Raw genomic sequence first — 20,774 nt, 5'->3', positions numbered from 1 at the left:
ATCTCAACTGTTATAGGCTGGCTGTCCTAGTACCAATTCATACCCCAGCTGTTATGGACTGGCTGTCCTGGTGTAAATTCATACCCCAACTGTTATGGACTGACTGTCCTGAGTATTTCATAGCCCAACTGCTATGCGTTGGCTGTCCTAGTGTAAATTCATGCCCCAACTGCTATGGACTGGTTGTCCTGGTGTAAATTCATGCCCTAACTGCTATGAGCTGGCTGTCCTATTGCTAATTTATACCCCAACTGTGATTGGCTGTCCTGGTGAAAAATCATACCTAACTGCTATGTGCTGGCTGCCCTAGTGTAAATTCATATCCCAACTGTTATGAACTGGCTGTCCTGAGTACATTCATACCCCAGGTGTTATGGACTGGCTGTCCTAGTGTAAATTCATACCCCAACATTTGTTGGTTGGCTGTCCTGGTGTAAATTCATACCCGAACAGATATATAAAGCTGGTTGTCCTGGTGAAAATTCATACCCAACAGTTGCTGGCTGGCTGTTCTGGTGAAAATTCATACCCAACTGTTGTTGGCTAGCTGTCCTGGTGTAAATTCATACCCAACAGTTATATGCTGATTGTCCTAGTGGAAATTCATACCCCAACTGTTATGGGCTGGCTATCCTAGTGGAAATTCATCTCAACTGTTATAGGCTGGCTGTCCTAGTACTTATTCATACCCCAACTGCTATAGTATGTCTGTCCTGTTGTAAATTCATATCCCAACTGCTATGGACTGGCTGTCCTGGTGGAAATCTATACTCAACTGCTATGAACTGGCTGTTCTAATGTAAATTCATACCCCAACTGTTATAGGCCGTCTGTCCTGTTGTAAATTCATACCCCAACTGCTATGGGTTGGCTGTCCTAGTGTTAATTCATACCCCAACTGCTATGGACTGGCTGTACTAGTGTAAATTCATGCCCAAACTGCTGTGGGCTGGCTGTCCTATTACTAATTCTACTATGAATTTGGAATTTACTCGATTCTGATTGGTCAATCAGAGGTTGTTAAATCACAATAAACCCCCTCTGATTGAAACACCTGGTTTGACGGCCGCATCACCGCGGAAGCTAATATTTATAGAATGGAACTATTTTCAGTCATTGTCGGTAGGCATATTTAAATAATTATATCTACAATTACAGGTTACAAAATGCACAAATGCGGTTACTACAATAATCAAAGGATGTGTGGGAATACATTTCGTGCAGAAAACACGATAGATATCTACTAAGGGAATGTATTTACGTTTTGGAGACAACAGAGAGCTTGGAATTTTGGCGCTTTTCTATATACGACTGTGACGTCATATATTTTGCGTCACGATGAGCGATATGACGTCATAATGGTGACGCGCAATGTAGAGCGAAAGCCTTGCAAACCTTGCTTTGTTTAATTTAGGGATGCCCACCTCATGTTAGCTTACCAAGTTGCCGTGCTTGTATGCCTTCAATGCCTGTCATATGTTCGAGTGAAGTATAACGGTGTAAACAAACTGCTTGAGTATATACAGCGCCATATTTTGTTCGGTGATTCCGTAATTCAGATCGATAACCCACTCAAAACACTGAACTCAACCCATGCCGCTTCACTTCCGTATATTTGCTAACAGCAAAGAGTTCGCGTTTTATTTAGTCATGGTAGAATGGTGATAAACATACTGTGTTTTCAATGTAGAGCTAGGTTACCTGTAGATTTAACCCCGCTAAATTGAATTTGGAACCGAACGCGCAGCATGAGGTTTCAAATGTTAAATTTAGCGCACAGTATGTTTATCTCCTAATTCATACCCCAACTGTGACTGGCTGTCCTGGTGTAAATTCATACCTAACTGCTATGTGCTGGCTGTCCTAGTGTAAATTCATACCCCAACTGTTATGGGCTGGCTGTCCGTGTGTAAATTCATACCTCGACTGTTTTACGCTGGCTGTCCTGGTGTGTGTATATATATACCCAACTGCTAATTGGCTCGCAAGCTAGTGTAAAATCATACGCAACTGCTATGGGCTGGCTGTCCTGGTGTGCATTAATACCCAACAGCTGGCTGATTTAGTGTAATATTCATAGTCAAACACAACGCTTATGGGATGTCTGTCCTGGTGTAAATTCAAACCCAAATTCTATACGCTGTCTACCTTGATGTAAATTTATGTCCCCACTAATATATTCTGTCTGTCCTGGTGTAAATTCACACTCTTATGTTCTTTTTCAAACACAACTGTTATAGGCTGTCTGTCCTGGTGTAAATTCATACCCCAACTGTGATATGTTTGCTGGAGAAACACGTGCAGCATGTGGGCGGGCATTACGTCCCTGCATGTGCCCGGTAGCGTACCCCATTCAATCTGCCATAAGTGCCATGTGAGTTCCGTGAGTTCTTCCAAGAATAACACAAGCATCGCCAAACATGTTCATCTGGACGCCTGTCCAACCTTCACGACTATTAGAGCTGTCCAGATGAAAGCTGTGAACAGTATACAGTTCCAGTCTTGTCTTCCGAGCCTCAGATTCTGTCTACATCAAAATTTGGCGTCGGGGGCGGATGTTGTACTCCCTCAACCGGTATCGTAAGGTCCTTCCACCAATTGGTCTTAACCCAGGAATTGTCGGAGATGAACCAACCGAATATGGCTTGTGACGCCACACGTGGACAGCCGGCCAGTGGCAAGTCCTGAGTGTTGGCCTAAGAGATGATATTGTGTTTCGATGAACATGAACATGTCTGTCAGCTTCGTTTTGTGCCATTCCTGTTTGCAGCAAACCTACGGCGCGCAGACATTTTCAGCAAGCCGTGGCATTTTGTAAGCGTTATTGACGGCTAAACAACACTGTATATGTACCTTCATACACAACTGTTAGGGACCGACCATTTGACATTCTGGGGTGGCCTGTGGTTTTATCGAAAAAATGATTGTCACAGAAAATACTTCAAAAGAATGACGCTTTTTAAACTCTGAGTTGGTTATGCATTAGGAAGAAACCAAGTGACCCCCTATTCTTTAGCCACCCATGAAGATATGAGTACACCGCTTGGAAAGGATGCTCCTTCCTATGTCACTGTAAAGACGTGGGCAGCAGAGAAAAAGCATGGCGGGGAGAGCATTGACGAACACCCCGTCCTGGAAAGCCTTTCACATCAGAAATTATCCAGGAAATGGCGATAACCGATAGGCGAATGACTAAGCGTCATATTGGCAGTTCGGTAGGTATTTACCAGAAGAGAGTACATTTGATTTTCACAGAAACTTAGGCAATGAAGTATCAGTTTATATGGTTCCAAGGCTTTGACATCTGATGACGCTCAAGGTACAACATGTTTTGTGATAATATAGATCTGTTGGAGGCTGATCCAGACAGGTCTTTGCAATGAAGGAAACCCGAGTTAACCACTTCAAGTCCAAACAAGTCCGAACAAAAATCAAAACGGTGGAAACAGTTGACATCACCACCACCAAAAGAGGCAAAGTGTCATCATGGTGGACTATCTTCCGAAAGGCCAGATATTATGCTGCACGTTTGAAGAAATTATGGAATTCAATTTAGACTAAGTGGCGTGGATAGCTGAGAAAAGGAGTTCTCTTCGACCAGGACAATGCTCTGGTGCGGAAAAATCAGTTATTGACATGGCTACAATCCATGAATGTGGCTTTGAACTCTTTCAGCACCCACGTTATTCATCTGATCTGGCTCTGCCAGGCTTATCTGTTCCCAAACATGACGAAAACTTTTACGGACACCATTTCGATTCGAACGATGACGTCATAGTAACTGTGGAGAACGTTTTCTACAGCCCCCCAACATCGTTTGCAAAAGTGTATCATGTCGAAAGGGATAATGTTGAAAAATACGTATTATTAATGTCTTTAGGTTTAGTTTTTCTATGTGAGGCTCATAGCTTATCAGTTAATCCTCGCATCACAATCCTCGCATCACAATCCTTGCATTACAATCCTCTTATCACAATCCTCTTATCACAATCCTTGCATTACAATCCTCTTATCACAATCCTCGCATTACAATCCTCTTATCACAATCCTCGCATTACAATCCTCTCATCAGAATCCTCGCAGCATAATCCTCTCATCATAATCCTCGCATCACAATCCTCGCATCACAACCCTCGTATCACAAGCGATGTACAGCGATTGGCCTTACAACAGTGCGCTAACTTTCAGCCGCTTGCAAGCGAAACAATCGCTGACTGAGGTCGCTTCGTTCTCAAGCCAAAATGGCCGCTTACTTTGACAGCGGAACAAGGAATTCTTGACAGGATCAACGAGAAAATGAGCAAAGGTAGCTAACACCCCATCATCCTCAGTCTGCTCCACATCTTCAAAGTAGTCATAAATTTCATCAGCTCGTCATCGAGCCTCTTCTTTTACGTTCTTCATTACGCGGAACGTCAGGCTCGCTGACATGGTTGATGCATTTCATCGTATCCCAATAACGTGGATAGATGCTCATGATGTCAATCACTGGATTGTCTTGTCCATACTCGATTATTTACAAACCGCCGTCATATAGCTGGAGGATTGCTGAGTGCGGCGTTAAACAACAAACTAACAAACGTCAAGGCAACCAAGCGGTAGTTGTGCCGCCATTTTGGAAGAGTGCGCAAGCGCTTCGAACTGTTGCAGACCCCGGGTTGAGCGATGAATTTGCTTTCTCTAAGCGATTCGTGGCTTGCAACGCGCCCCTAATGTCTTCCGCAGGAAATGCAACTGTGCATGCGCGAGGCGGGAAAACGTCACTTCTTTCAACCCATAACCCTCATCAACAAGATGCAGATATATTGGGGAGTGGGAGGGACTAATTCTGGGTTCTAGATTTAAATGAGTGACTCAGTGAGTATGGTTTCCTGCAATATTACGGCGGGGGACACCAGAAATGGGCTTCACATATTGTAACCATGTGGGGAATTGAACTCGCTTAACCATTTGGCTACCCCACAACTCCCTCTAACATTTAACATTTTATGACGTCACTTCTCTTCCTTGTTTTGTTTTTTTGACGTATTTATGATGTTACTTTCGTTTCTGGGGTCTTCTATGATGTCATTTCAAGCCTGAGATCACCTATGACCTCACGTCCGGTTAATTACCACTACTAGGCTTCCTACTGATGACGTCATTGTTTCCTGCCGGTGATAGTTTCATATGTGTGACGTTTTTCCAGTACTGGTAATGTCCTATACTAAAGAGGGCTTGCATGAGATTAATAGTCGTTATCTCTGCTTTCTGTGGTGTTGAGTACCTGTGATGTAGTAGCTCAGAACTGTGATAGGACGTAGTAACCTGTCCGGATAATCCAGACTTCTACTTAAGGCAGGTATCGAATATCGCCTGTGCCCAAGGGGACCAAAGACAGATGTTGGACAATACACTACCAGTAGGGACCAGGAAGATATTGTGCTTCAGTCTTGTGCGTGCGTCATTGAAGAAGTATCCATGACGTGTAGCTGTGACAGCGAGGAGGAACCTGTTTTTTTGTCTCCAAGCCATTTGTAGTGTGGCATTGTTCATGGATTCATATGGTAGCTCCATCAATGCTGACAGTACGATTCATTTGGATTTCATTTGGAGACTAGGAATTGTATTGTGCTATCTTCCAGCACAAAGCACTTCGATTTTGGAGTCGATTTAGCACTGGGCGAGTACCTATAGAGAGTCGGTCGTGTTGTAATACCCAAGCAAGAGCTGATCTGAAGCCTTCGATTGTGCCATGTGTGAACTTCTTGACGTTTCTGAGATGGAGAAGTCAGCAAGTAAAGGTATCGTTATATATACGTCGACCAATCTTCTTCCCCTTTGCCACTTGACAAACATGTCCTATCTATTGTTACAGATGGAAGCACATGCTGGTCTCCAGGAACTTGCCACTGTGTGTGCAGCTGATCAGCTGGCAGGTGGCATCCTTACCCAGACAATTTCAAGGCATGAAGGTGGAGGCTGTTCAGGCTGCCGTGTAAATATCTCAGTCAGATCTCACGGCGCTAGGGTAGTTGGAGAGGTACTTCCACCAGTAGAGCTTGTAATCTCAGAAATCTCAGAGCGATAAGTGTAATCAAGCAGTCCGTGTCCTGTAATTTTCTGAGAACTTTGTCTAGGAGAGACCAAGGGAAATTGCGTTGGTGAAACTTCACTCCCAGCTCATGGATACGGCAAACACGTGGAGGGCGTCTGATACTTGGCTGACGTACACAGGTAGGCTGTTGTTGGAGGGGGTCTGATACTTGGCTGGCGTACACAGGTAGGCTGTTGTTGGAGGGCGTCTGATACTTGGCTGACGTACACAGGTAGGCTGTTGTTGGAGGGGGTCTGATACTTGGCTGGCGTACACAGGTAGGCTGTTGTTGGAGGGGGTCTGATTCTGGGATGACGTACACAGGTAGGCTGTTGTTGGAGGGCTAGTCTGATACTGGGCTGACGTACACAGGTAGGCTGTTGTTGGAGGGCTAGTCTGATACTTGGCTGACGTACACAGGTAGGCTGTTGTTGGAGGGCTAGTCTGGAACTGGATTGACGTACACAGGTAGGCTGTTGTTGGAGGGCTAGTCTGATACTGGGCTGACGTACACAGGTAGGCTGTTGTTGGAGGGCTAGTCTGATACTTGGCTGACGTACACAGGTAGGCTGTTGTTGGAGGGCTAGTCTGGAACTGGATTGACGTACACAGGTAGGCTGTTGTTGGAGGGCTAGTCTGATACTAGGCTGACGTACACAGGTAGGCTGTTGTTGGAGGGCTAGTCTGGTACTGGGCTGACGTACACAGGTAGGTTGTTGTTGGAGGGCGTCTGATACTTGGCTGACGTACACAGGTAGGCTCTTTGTTGGAGGGCTAGTCTGATACTGGGATGACGTACACAGGTAGGCTGTTGTTGGAGGGCTAGTCTGGTACAGGGCTGACGTACACAGGTAGGCTGTTGTTGGAGGGGGTCTGGTACTGGGCTGACGTACACAGGTAGGCTGTTGTTTGAGGGCTAGTCTGGTACTGGGCTGACGTACACAGGTTGGCTGTTGTTGGAGGGCTAGTCTGATACTGGGCTGACGTACACTGGTAGGCTGTTGTTGGAGGGCTAGTCTGGTACTGGGCTGACGTACACAGGTAGGCTGTTGTTGGAGGGCTAGTCTGGAACTGGGAAGCGTAAACAGGTAGGCTGTTGTTGGAGGGCTAGTCTGGAACTGGGCTGACGTAAACAGGTAGGCTGTTGTTGGAGGGGGTCTGGTACTGGGCTGACGTACACAGGTAGGCTGTTGTTGGAGGGCTAGTCTGGTACTGGGCTGACGTACACAGGTAGGCTGTTGTTGGAGGGCTAGTCTGATACTTGGCTGACGTACACAGGTAGGTTGTTGTTGGAGGGCTAGTCTGGAACTGGGCTGACGTACACAGGTAGGCTGTTGTTGGAGGGCGTCTGATACTTGGCTGACGTACACAGGTAGGCTGTTTTTGGAGGGCTAGTCTGATACTTGGCTGACGTACACAGGTAGGTTGTTGTTGGAGGGCTAGTCCGGTACTGGGCTGACGTACACAGGTAGGCTGTTGTTGGAGGGCTAGTCCGGTACTGGGCTGACGTACACAGGTAGGCTGTTGTTGGAGGGCTAGTCTGATACTGGGCTGACGTACACAGGTAGGCTGTTGTTGGAGGGCTAGTCTGGTACTGGGCTGACGTACACAGGTAGGCTGTTGTTGGAGGGCTAGTCTGGAACTGGGCTGACGTACACAGGTAGGCTGTTGTTGGAGGGCTAGTCTGATACTGGGCTGACGTACACAGGTAGGCTGTTGTTGGAGGGCTAGTCTGGTACTGGGCTGACGTACACAGGTAGGCTGTTGTTGGAGGGCTAGTCTGGTACTGGGCTGACGTACACAGGTAGGCTGTTGTTGGAGGGCTAGCCTGGTACTGGGCTGACACTGGGCTTTCAGACAGTTGATGTGCTACTTCATGTCTTGGGAGGGCCATTTCCCTGTACTGTGACGTCGTCCATTTGAGCACCTACCCATCGTCTGACGCATCCCTGTGGGTGTTATGTGGAAGTGGTGGAAATATGAGAGGTGTAGCTATGTAGGTGTATGACTTAGTAGCCACCAGATTAATTCTGACAGCTGAGCTGGTAGAGGTTGCGTTAGTGCATCTAAATCTAGATCTCTCGTAGGGACATCAAGGGATGTAACTGCTACTAGCCTCTATAGGTTATATCCTGGAGGGATGTGAGCGTGCCAAGACATGACATCCACTAACGGCGCAACCTGATGATCATGTCTCTTGACCTTGCGTATGTGTTCTCTAGTGGCGCTAGCATACCCTTGTTGAGCTGGAATTTTGCCCCTATATAGACCATGTCTTGAGTGGGTACTGACTCTGAAGGGTGAACCATGTATGAGATACGTTGGCAGTGAAGAGGACGTCTGATGACAACCCCAACTGGAATTTATGACTATGATGTAATGAGGAAGGGTATACGAAGGAATGTTATGCTGGTTGCCCTGGTGTAAATCTACACCTAACAGTTATATGCTATCGTCCTTGAGTAAATTAACACCTAACAATTATAGGCTAGCTGTCCGGCTGTAAATTCATATCCTAACAGTTTTAGAGTGTCCGTTGTGTAAATCCATACACCAAGCGTTATACCATGGCTGCCCTGGTGTAAATTTATACCCACCCGTTACATGGTGGCTGTCCTGGTGTATGTCCATACCTAACAGTTATAGCCTGGCTGACTTTGTGTAAATTCATACCCAATCGTTACATGCTGTCTATCCCTGTGTATATTCACACCTAACATATACTACCGGCTGGTCAAAAAGTTCTAAACCTGACAAACTTTCAACTATGGGCCACAACAAAGTGAACTGTTTAAGGCTGGGAGAACAAACAAGCCTTGATGATGACCCATCAATGAAGATTCAATTAAGGAGATACTTATACTGTCATATAGACGTATTACCTTTGCTGAACTTGAGGAAGACAGGTACAAGCCATGGATCAATTGAATTATTATTCATGAACATTTACAGATGAATAAAATATGTGCTCGTTGGGTGCCAAAGATTCCAAATTCTGATCTTGCCAGAGAAAATTTAGAGCTTAACGAGGAGGATTTCGTCAAATTTAAAAAGAGATTAGGAACGGGTGATGAAACATGGGTCTACCACCATGCTCCCCGAGTCAAAACTTCAATCCATGTAATGGCACCATTTCACTTCTTCAGCACCAAAGAAATTCAAGTCTTCAAGATCAGTGAAGAAAGTTATGACCACTGTATTCTGGGATGTAAAGTGTGTGATACTTGTTGATTACTTAGAAAGTCAAAAGATGATTACGAGTGCCCACTATGCTGTTTTGCTTCATCACCTGTGATATTCTATCAAAGAAAAGCGGCAAGGAATGGTGACTGCTGAAGTTCTACTACTTCATGACAATGCCTCTTCTCACACCTCTCAACTTGCAAAGGCTGCTGAGCCACAGCGTAGGTTCAAAGGTGCACTCCAAACAAACACTTTATGTACTTGTTACTGCTTTTACTTTAACATCCAAATTAACATGTTATCATGGTAGGTAACATTTTTTGTAACATGTTTTGGGTGTGTGTGTGGTGTGGGGGGTGTGGGGGGTCAGGGATTTGTTATTTTGTGTGAGTAAACACACACACACACAAAGTCTCCCATTGTATCCCCATGTTATGACATGAGAAATACAAGATTATCCTTAATGATGTACCCTTCTGTAAATCAAGTCTTGAAGAGGCTAACCAGTGATTGATATTGCTTTTGTTCGTTATTTGTGTAACACTGCTGTCAGAACCAAGTAACAGCCTAGTTATATGGCGATGGCATGACTGATAATGGAGTCTGAACCTGACAATCCAGTGATCGATATTGTGAGCAATGATCTACGACATCAGGGTACGAGGCCTCGCTATCAACCAAATCACCTAGCCTGACCACCTGATCCATTTGGTTGCCTCTTATGACAGCAAAGATTCCTGGGGACCAATTCTAACCCTGAATCCCCATGGGTGATTGATACTGTGAGCAGCATCAGTGGCACGCAGTCAGCCAAGTCTACTCAGAATCTTCACAGCAGAGGGCAAATAAGGAGTAGGATTGGTGTAAAGGGAATCCTTTTGTGATGCTCACCACAGGTAAATGTAGACAACATACTCACCTCACAGACTGGTTCCCATCAAAGACTTCAACAACAAACTCAAATGCAGTTTATATTTTTTATGTACGAAATACCATTTAAATACCATCTTTCATGATGGAAATATGTCATTCAACAATAATTATGAGATAAACTTCATAAAATGCAATATTTTAATAAAATATTCTTGCTTCAGTCACAGACAGAAATTATACATTTTGTAATGTCTATAATTCACAAGACCCTCAGTTTATCCAGCAATAATTATATCCCAGTCAACAACTGTCAGGGTTAACCACAAAACTGATGCAAGGTAAGACCATGTGTTATCTATACAGGCACTGTACCAGGAACCTGCTCCACAAAGTGAGCTCAGTGCTACAACTGTTCATCATCTACATTAGGTATGAGACTTGAGACAGGTGTAATACGGAGTTCGCTTCTAGGAAAGGGCCCCATGGCTGCAACATGTGTGAACCACACACACATACTGACTTATACTGGGAAGTAAGACTCTCACAGCCTCACACACACTGAGAGTTGTTTCTAAAGCCCCTCGGAATTAGGGGTAATATTTAAGAGAAACAGTTCAACTAAACATTACATTTTGAACAAGTACTTTTAATTGCCATGTCCCTCACAGTGAAGTGAAGAGGTCATGCTCTGGGACAAAGTATACAATCTAAATACAGACTGGTCCCTGGCAGTATATGCACTGCTACATCTTTGACGTTAGTCATATCATTTATTCCATGAATCTGTTTTTAGTTGATCCAGGTGCTGTTAGTGTCCTACATGTTTAACAGCTGACATCTTTGCACAGTGGAAATTAAAATGTATCATATTTAGGAATTTCCAACTTGCCACATCAAACCCAAGCCTTAGCTCTGTAGCTCACCTATAGCAGTTTAACAGTCATGTCTAAAATGTCAACAAAGGCAACCATGGCAGCCACAAGCCACATTGAAAGTCAGATTCCTCCAACCTCAGGAACAGATTGTGGTGCCCTCAATAATGGGGAAAAGTATGTGAAGACTCAGCTTCACTGGTCCTATACAGGAGATATTGTTTACAGACACTGCTGCCACCAGAAGACTGCCAAGCAGGCCATAACATCAGCTTCACTGGTCCTATACAGGAGATAATGTTTACAGACACTGCTGCCACCAGGAGACTGCCAAGCAGGCCATAACATCAGCTTCACTGGTCCCATACAGGAGATAATGTTTACAGACACTGCTGCCACCAGGAGACTGCCAAGCAGGCCATAACATCAGCTTCACTGGTCCTATACAGGAGATAATGTTTACAGACACTGCTGCCACCAGGAGACTGCCAAGCAGGCCATAACATCAGCTTCACTGGTCCCATACAGGAGATAATGTTTACAGACACTGCTGCCACCAGGAGATTGCCAAGCAGGCCATAACATCAGCTTCACTGGTCCCATACAGGAGATAATGTTTACAGACACTGCTGCCACCAGGAGACTGCCAAGCAGGCCATAACATCAGCTTCACTGGTCCTATACAGGAGATAATGTTTACAGACACTGCTGCCACCAGGAGACTGCCAAGCAGGCCATAACATCAGCTTCACTGGTCCCATACAGGAGATAATGTTTACAGACACTGCTGCCACCAGAAGACTGCCAAGCAGGCCATAACATCAGCTCACTTGCCTTTCAGTCAGGTGAGCTAAAAATGAAATCTTTGATAAACCGCATGGACAAAGTGTATTTTACCACAACAAAAAAAACTTTTCCAAAGCTGGACAGAAACACACTGTAACACAGCACTGTAACACCTCTGTAGCAGGTCGCTGTAACAACAGCTGGCAACTGCACAACCAAACCCTAGATCAGCGTTTCATTTCATGTTTACATCAACAAATAACACTTAACATAAGTTTCATTGGACAATGAAGTTCCTGCCAAGACGCTATGATCCACAAAGAGTACCATATCATTAAAAACTTGAAAATATTGAAATAAGATACCACAGGATAGTAGAAAATTGCCACTGTGCAAAATATACCAGCACACAATATAAGTTGAAACAAATTTCTGAAAGATATTAACATCCTTAATATATCATATGACTGAGCTAAATCCCCTGACATAAATCCTCTGAACAAAGCGCTGAATCAGTGAGAGATGCTGTAGATGGTAAACTGGTTCTGCTGGGATGAGTGAAGGCTGCAAGTCCCGTGATATGAGGCGGAGAGAACACCTGTATGTGACTACCCACAGCGTAGAACACGAAGCAGCCCCTTAGGAAATATATACACCAGTGTTTATATACAGTAGATATATTGGTAACCATGGTAACACCACCTGTTGCTATGTACAGTCACCCATCCGCGTCAATCACCCGTCACTCTACATAACAGTCTGGTCTCAACATCAACAGTCAGTCATGTTTCACTACATATTCACAAGTAATCAATAATTGTTAGTTAATTGTTGATAAAAATCTCCTACCAATATGTACAACAAGTTGAGAATCACATGACGATTACTGACGAGGAGTGTTGTGACATGTCACCGTAAGACACGTGTGAGTGTCACAAACGTGTCTGTTATACATGACACATGCGAATGTGTTATGTGTCTGGCTGAAGTCAGTATATAGGTGTGCTACAAGTATTTACAAATCTCCAGTGTTGTTCTACAAGCTGTCAAAATAATTATGTACAGTACAAAAAAATAACTGTTTGGCTACATATCACATTCATTGCTATAAATACGCATCCAACTTGTCATCTGAACTTTCACGCTATAATGGAATCACATCACACATATAAATTGTACCATTGATCAGTTTTCATCCTAAGCAACATTTCTATATTTTTGTGTTCTCTGCATCTGCAGCTAGGAAACAAGAAATGAAGTGATCTGGCCCAAGCAAACTCTCCCACATCTCCAGTGACAGACTGACAACTGCTTCATCAACATCCCAATGCTTGTAGAATTCCACTCTAATAAAACAGGCTATCACACGATGACTCATCTTTAGGATGAGACTACATATATTACTAGAATATTAATAAAAGTGAAGGTCAAGACTAGAATAGGTGACTATCCTGTTATGTCTTTAACTCGGGTGTGTCAGTTCAGATAACAAGTTAACAATACATGAGGAGGAGGATGACAACAAATGCTCAATCAGGCGTGTGACAAATGATAACAAGGACAACCCCATCGTGTCTCCAACCTGTGCACAATGTAAGTACACATGCACTAAATTCCACTCAACAAGATCTCTTGAAAGAAATATTCCAGGTTTGTACTTCACTTGAAGCGATTGATTGGGAACCTCTAAGAATGTGTTAGAGAGTACACTTGAAGCGATTGATTGGGAACCTCTAAGAATGTGTTAGAGAGTACACTTGAAGCGATTGATTGGGAACCTCTAAGAATGTGTTAGAGAGTACACTTGAAGCGATTGATTGGGAACCTCTAAGAATGTGTTAGAGAGTACACTTGAAGCGATTGATTGGGAACCTCTAAGAATGTGTTAGAGAGTACACTTGAAGCGATTGATTGGGAACCTCTAAGAATGTGTTAGAGAGTAAACTGAAAGAAGACAACAGGTTAGTGAGGTAATGATGAGAAACAAAAGGTCAATCTATCTTATCAGCAAATGAAACCACATATATGAATGTTATGATCATAATTTATGAAATAACTTGTAAATCAACTTAAAACTACACATGTCATATAATTTAGTGATGTTTAGAAGGATTGACATGTCAACTACGGTAAGTGAGTTGGGTTTAACGTCGCTTTGCCCAATATTTCAGCCTTATATTGAAGGAAAGCTCCAACTGATGCCGGTGTGAGGTGTTGTACCCTGGGGAAACTGTCAGCATGGATTCCAAGCTGACAAACCAGCAGTCTTTATGAACACAACCATAGGTTTCTGGCACAGGTGAAGCTTGTAGCTTAAAGACTTTTTATTTAACAAATGCCTGTGACAATATAGTTGTTGACGAATGCTAACAAAACAAAGAAAACAATGTTAACAGCTCAGCATAAAACCTCAGTAAAAACAAAGATGAACCACTGTCAAGTTTTAGATTAGTTACCTCCCTTGAACAGGTAAAACCTGATCTATAAAACCACTTGAACAAACATATACATATATGAAGATTTAACACCCATAACATCAACCATCTTTAATCCCACAACTACGTTCTGTTCCTTTAAAGCCAGAATACAGCCAATGTAAGCACAACATCCGCTGTGACACTGACAAGTAGTTCCCAACTCAGTCTGGACGTTACATCCTGATGCAATTACAGTAAGGAGACAAGGGAATGCTGTATCCACGGCAACGAACTTGCTCCTAACCACAACGTCCGCCTCCAGTGTTCCTGCCTGATGCCAGATGTCTGTGTACACACCTCCCCACAACACACAGATGCAGTGTCCCCTAGGAGCAGTCTTTGGTTCCTGGACTTCAACTGCCAGTCCTTACAGTGTTAGTTCTTCAGATGACAAGCTCTCATCAAGGCACAGCATACACAGAATGCAACAATCCTATTTATCAGTCCATGAAGGATTGTGTTTCTGTGATCACGAAACATTTGCAGACACCATAATTACATATTTTGCAGAATTATGCATAATTGCCTCTTTTGTGAAAACAATACACAGGAAAGCTATTTTGCACAAAACAGTCACAGGCTGAAGTTGACACATAAAGTGAATGGAACAAAAAAAAAATACCATGAGAAATCTTTGTCATAATTTTCGTTGGCATTTATATTTTTTTCAAAATCTTTTCCATTTTTTGCTGAATTTGTTTTAAAACTTTGTGGTCGTCCATTGTAACCAAAAATATACTCAACATACGTGTGTTCAACATGTGACTTTTTATGTCTATATTTGTGCCTAAATTGTGTGCCGTGAAACATGAAAGTATTGTGAACCTCATCGCTTCCCACAAGTCTGATACCAGAGTCTCGTCCACAGTCGTCTGTAAGTTACTGAAACCTCTACCAGAAGACCAGCTGAAAATCTTAAAAAGTGTATTCATCTGATGGAAATAAACTTCCATCAACATCATTCTACAGCTGTGGTTCATTTCATATAAGCTACATGCTTCAAATTAAATTTCCTCTAATGTGATTTTTACTTCCTATGTCATATTCCAAATACACAATAATATTGAGATTTCAAAATCTAAAAGATTCCAAAATGAGTGAGACATATCAGCTATGACTTCTCACAAGGGATGCGGCGGCGGCGGAGGCGGCAGCGGCACTGACATCACCAGACTGGGAGGCTGTGTCCACTGTTGTAGTGCTGCTGGTCTCAGGACTCTGCGTTGGCGGAGAGGGAGAAGAGTACGATGCGTGCGGCGTTGAAGTACATGTTGGAGGAGTGGTAGACGAGGGACCAGATGTAGGGGATGAAGAACTCCTCCGGAGAATCCTCTTCCACATACTTGAACTTTAGCTCTGGGAACTTCTGCAGACATAACAGGAAGAGGGATGAACACAAGGTGGAGTCATGGATGTCAACATCTCTAGTCTATCACTGCCACATTTCGGTACAGATGCTGGAACCTTCATCAAGCATTGAAAGAATAAAGACGTCAGCTCTGTTTTCATTGATGCTACAGTTTCTGAAATGCCACTTTTACATATAGGGACAGGAATGGAATTTTGTTTAGATGTGTCTTTTTTTATCTTAAGTGTGCCAAAAAGAAGAAATACTTTTAAGCCATCTTCTAGTTGGATTAGCAGTCGTAATGACTGCCCTTTCTCTTTCACTGGGATTGATAATGTCCATTTCAAAGTCGGAATCTGCAGGTTTATATCATGAATCATACAATGCATTAAGCATGCTCCCATGGCTTCTCATGTCCACGTGTTGCTCCATGCAACAGTTCAAAAGTACATTTATCAGAGGTTTTATACACTGCACAAGGTGAAAAGGTATATTTGTTAAAACAATATATCTAAGTGTGCCCTTCAGGTATCGAGTACTTATTTAAGGTGTGCGAGCCTGCATGGATGTATCTGTATGTACTAGACACCAAGCCACAGTTGAACATGGATATTCCACTCAGACACAGTCTTTGTTTTATCACCTTAATACAGACCGCCAGACATGGAAACAACAGGTACCATCTTTTGGTATGGTGCGGCCAGGGACTGAACCACCAACCTTCCACTCTCCAGGCAGATGGTTTATCCACTAGACCACAGATGCAAACACCGGGCAGACAGTTTATCCACTAGACCACAGATGCAAACACCGGGCAGACAGTTTATCCACTAAACCACAGATGCAAACACCGGGCAGACAGTTTATCCACTAGACCACAGATGCAAACACCGGGCAGACAGTTTATCCACTAGACCACAGATGCAAACACCGGGCAGACAGTTTATCCACTAGACCACAGATGCAAACACCGGGCAGACAGTTTATCCACTAAACCACAGATGCAAACACCGGGCAGACAGTTTATCCACTAGACCACAGATGCAAACACCGGGCAGACAGTTTATCCACTAGACCACAGATGCAAACACCGGGCAGACAGTTTATCCACTAGACCACAGATGCAAACACCGGGCAGACAGTTTATCCACTAAACCACAGAGGCGGTCTCTGGGCAGACAGTTTATCAACAAGACCACAGAGCTGAACTCCAGGCAGATGGTGTATCCAAACTCCGGGCAGACGGTTTATCCACTACACCACAGAGGCGGTCTCCAGGCAGTCCGTTTAGCCAATAGACCACGCAGGCGGTCCTGAAGATATCTTTCAAATTTGGTCATGATATAGAGGAGTGTCATATAAAAAGTTGAAGAACTCATGCTAGCTAAATTAATGTATAGCAATTGTGTAATTTTTTGTTGAACCGGTTGTATGAATAATTGAATCAGCTGAGTGAGTGAGTGAGCGTGTGAGTAGGGTTTGGTCCATGGGGCATGATGACCCCTTAACGTTCCAACTGTAACTGTTGAATCAAAACTCTTAGAGTCTTGCAACAGCTATACACTACTACCTTCAGTCTGTCCCGGCGGAACTGCAGTGCCCCCTCCTTGATGGACTCCAGGACATCGGCTGGGGAAAGGTTCTTCCCGTTCTGCTCCAGCCTCGATGAGAAGAAGGACAACACCTGCAACAGTAGGCAACCATTACAGCTAGACCATAGTCTGTATACAGTAGGCCACCTACAGCTAGATCACAGTCTGTATACAGTAGGCCACATATAGCTACATCACAGACTGTATACAGTAGGCAGCCCATAGCTAGATCACACAGTCTGTATACAGTAGGCAGTCTACGGCTAGATCACACAGTCTGTATACAGTAGGCAGCCTACAGCTAGATCACACAGTCTGTATACTGTAGGCAGCCTACAGCTAGACCATAGTCTGTATACTGTAGGCAGCCTACAGCTAGATCACAGTCTGTATACAGTAGGCCACATATAGCTACATCACAGACTGTATACAGTAGGCAGCCCATAGCTAGATCACACATCTGTATACAGTAGGCAGTCTAAAGCTAGATCACACAGTCTGTATACAGTAGGCAGTCTAAAGCTAGATCACACAGTCTGTATACAGTAGGCAGCCCATAGCTAGATCACACAGTCTGTATACAGTAGGCAGCCTAAAGCTAGACCATAGTCTGTATACAGTAGGCCACATATAGCTACATCACAGACTGTATACAGTAGGCAGCCCATAGCTAGATCACACAGTCTGTATACAGTAGGCAGTCTACAGCTAGATCACACAGTCTGTATACAGTAGGCAGCCTACAGCTAGATCACACAGTCTGTATACTGTAGGCAGCCTACAGCTAGACCATAGTCTGTATACTGTAGGCAGCCTACAGCTAGATCACAGTCTGTATACAGTAGGCCACATATAGCTACATCACAGACTGTATACAGTAGGCAGCCCATAGCTAGATCACACAGTCTGTATACAGTAGGCAGTCTAAAGCTAGATCACACAGTCTGTATACAGTAGGCAGCCCATAGCTAGATCACACAGTCTGTATACAGTAGGCAGCCTACAGCTAGACCATAGTCTGTATACAGTAGGCCACATATAGCTACATCACAGACTGTATACAGTAGGCAGCCCATAGCTACATCACACAGTCTGTATACAGTAGGCAGTCTAAAGCTAGATCACACAGTCTGTATACAGTAGGCAGTCTAAAGCTAGATCACACAGTCTGTATACAGTAGGCAGCCCATAGCTAGATCACACAGTCTGTATACAGTAGGCAGCCTACAGCTAGATCACACAGTCTGTATACTGTAGGCAGCCTACAGCTAGACCATAGTCTGTATACTGTAGGCAGCCTACAGCTAGATCACAGTCTGTATACAGTAGGCAGCCTACAGCTAGATCACAGTCTGTATACAGTAGGCAGCCCATAGCTAGATCACACAGTCTGTATACAGTAGGCAGCCTACAGCTAGATCACAGTCTGTATACAGTAGGCAGCCTACAGCTAGATCACAGACTGTATACAGTAGGCAGCCCATAGCTAGATCACACAGTCTGTATACAGTAGGCAGCCAAGAGCTACATCAGACAGTCTGTATACAGTAGGCAGTCTACGGCTAGATCACACAGTCTGTATAAAGTAGGCAGCCTACAGCTAGACCACAGTCTGTATACAGTAGGCAGCCTCACCTAGACCACACAGTCTGTATAAAGTAGGCAGCATAAAGCTAGATCACACAGTCTGTATACTGTAGGCCACCTACAGCTAGATCACCTTCTGTATACAGTAGGCAGCCTACAGCTAGACCACAGTCTGTATACAGTAGGCAGCCTACAGCTAGATCACAGTCTGTATACAGTAGACAGCCTACAGCTAGATCACAGTCTGTATACAGTAGGCCGCCTACACCTAGATCACACAGTCTGTATACTGTAGGCAGCCTACACCTAGATCACACAGTCTGTACACTGAAGGCAGCCTACAGCTAGACCACAGGAGTCTGTATACAGTAAGCAGCCTTTACAGCTGTTTCAGGTCACACTTCAGCCTAGAGTTAAATACACTGTACTGACTGTGTCAATGTTCCTGATGAATTTCAAGTATCAATACACTGTACTGACTGTGTCAATGTTCTGGATGATGTCCTGGAAGATTGGGTGGGTGTGGAACTGGTCGAACAGGTTGCGGTTGTAGAGGAGGGTGTAGATGAGGTTGGGGTTGTGGTGGAGGGAGGTTGTGAGGCAGGAGTTGAGGATCTCCAACACCATCCGGATCACTTCCTGCAGGGCTGTCATGTCCTGCATCTGCAACATAGAAGTCACAAGGTCAGTATAGGTCACCAGGTTAGTATGGGTCAAGGTCACCAGGTCAGTAATGGTCAAGTCAATAGGTCAAGATAAATCAGGTCTAAAAGTCATGGTCAATCGAGTCCTGCTCAAATAAAACAATGTCCAACAGCCTTGGCTGAATGATATTGGAATAATTTGATAAGTATCAACACATCAAGCAGCAGATCAATATCAAAATGTTTGATTGAATAGCACATTAACATAATGTTAGCTGAATAAACATTGATAAAAATCAATTTTAATGTGAATACCAATTGACAATAATGTCGCAACTGAGTCAAATTATGGTTAAGTTAACGATCACAAGATTATAAATTCAAATTTCTTACAAAGTATTTCTGAAAAGCAACAACCTGCATGACTAGCCATGGTATTACCCTACCCATATGGCAGCATGAGCTTGTGTTTACAGGTGTCATGCCTAGAGGTTGAAGTACTCACAAAGACCTGTTCTGAGTCTTCATCGTCACCCTGCTCGACCTCCCCGGCCCCCACCTGTCTGATCTGCTCCACCAGGCGACTGTGCTTCTTACACAGCTGGGCAAACAGGCTGCAACACAACACACTCCATGACACCCGATGACAATGGCTTTCGAGTTGTGCTCCAGAAACGAAATGATTACGGAGGCATTATATGCTGGGGGGGATAAAAAGTCGTGATGTTGTTATGCCACACTCAGCAATATACCCACCACATGATGGCAGCCTGTAAATAATCAGTCTGGACCAGATAATCCTGTGAGCAACGTCCCATGCAGTCATGGTACAATCCAAGTCATGGAAGATATTTCACTCGACACATGGAATATCTATCCTATTTATTATATACTTTTTGTGTCGTTTTCTACTGGAATTATTTTTTTTCATTACAAATGTAAAACCTGTGAATTCTCCCTTCCTAACACAAAGGAACATTTCACCACCCCTTCAAAAGTATTTGAGTTTGCAAAACCAAAGTCTCAAAAAATATTTAGGGTCACGAAAATTCTTTATCATACATTTGGATAGGATAATGTACAAAATGAACTTAAAAATAATATTCTTGAAAGCTACGAGATGCTGTGGGAAATGAAGGAATACACGATGGTCAAGTAACAAAAATGACACTTTGCAAAACTAACAGTCTTGATTGATGGGTCAAATGAGAAATTAACAGTTGTTGTAGAAACATTTCCGAGAGAAGAACAAACAGCAAGAAGCGATATTAACTCCATAAATGACCATCTGTCATTATTTTGCCTTGTCAGTGCAGAACTAATGTAACAAGAAAGA

At 43.7% G+C, this 20,774-nt stretch overlaps 2 protein-coding genes across 3 annotated transcripts in view; both read right to left on the bottom strand.

The window, feature by feature from the left end:
• Positions 1–6,151: 6,151 nt before the first annotated feature.
• On the bottom strand, positions 6,152–7,970 carry LOC124115114 (extensin-1-like). Its single transcript, XM_048395445.1, has 3 exons — positions 7,395–7,970; positions 6,911–7,141; positions 6,152–6,670 (listed from the first exon to the last, which is right to left on the bottom strand). The coding sequence occupies exons 1-3, from the start codon at positions 7,968–7,970 to the stop codon at positions 6,152–6,154; spliced, it is 1,326 nt and encodes a 441-aa protein (XP_048251402.1).
• Positions 7,971–10,222: 2,252 nt separating this feature from the next.
• LOC124115122 (dymeclin-like) overlaps positions 10,223–20,774 on the bottom strand; it is a 30,806-nt gene continuing 20,254 nt past the window's right edge. Inside the window, exons 14-18 of one of the 2 annotated variants that reach the window (XM_048395155.1) lie at positions 19,944–20,052; positions 19,275–19,457; positions 17,186–17,299; positions 13,569–15,633; positions 10,223–13,474 (exon numbers count right to left, since the gene is read on the bottom strand). In XM_048395155.1, the coding sequence (XP_048251112.1) occupies positions 15,478–15,633; positions 17,186–17,299; positions 19,275–19,457; positions 19,944–20,052 (562 nt within the window). In that variant the 3' untranslated portion in view covers positions 10,223–13,474; positions 13,569–15,477. The remainder of the gene's footprint in view (positions 13,475–13,568; positions 15,634–17,185; positions 17,300–19,274; positions 19,458–19,943; positions 20,053–20,774) is intronic. The other variant, XM_046475946.2, reaches the window with a different exon arrangement.

Source organism: Haliotis rufescens, unplaced genomic scaffold (assembly GCF_023055435.1).
Source record: "Haliotis rufescens isolate VD_foot unplaced genomic scaffold, xgHalRufe1.0.p SCAF_14, whole genome shotgun sequence".
NCBI classification, from domain to species: domain Eukaryota; kingdom Metazoa; phylum Mollusca; class Gastropoda; order Lepetellida; family Haliotidae; genus Haliotis; species Haliotis rufescens.
Note: the sequence above shows the minus strand (reverse complement) of the source record. Positions and strands in the feature narration are given on the sequence as shown.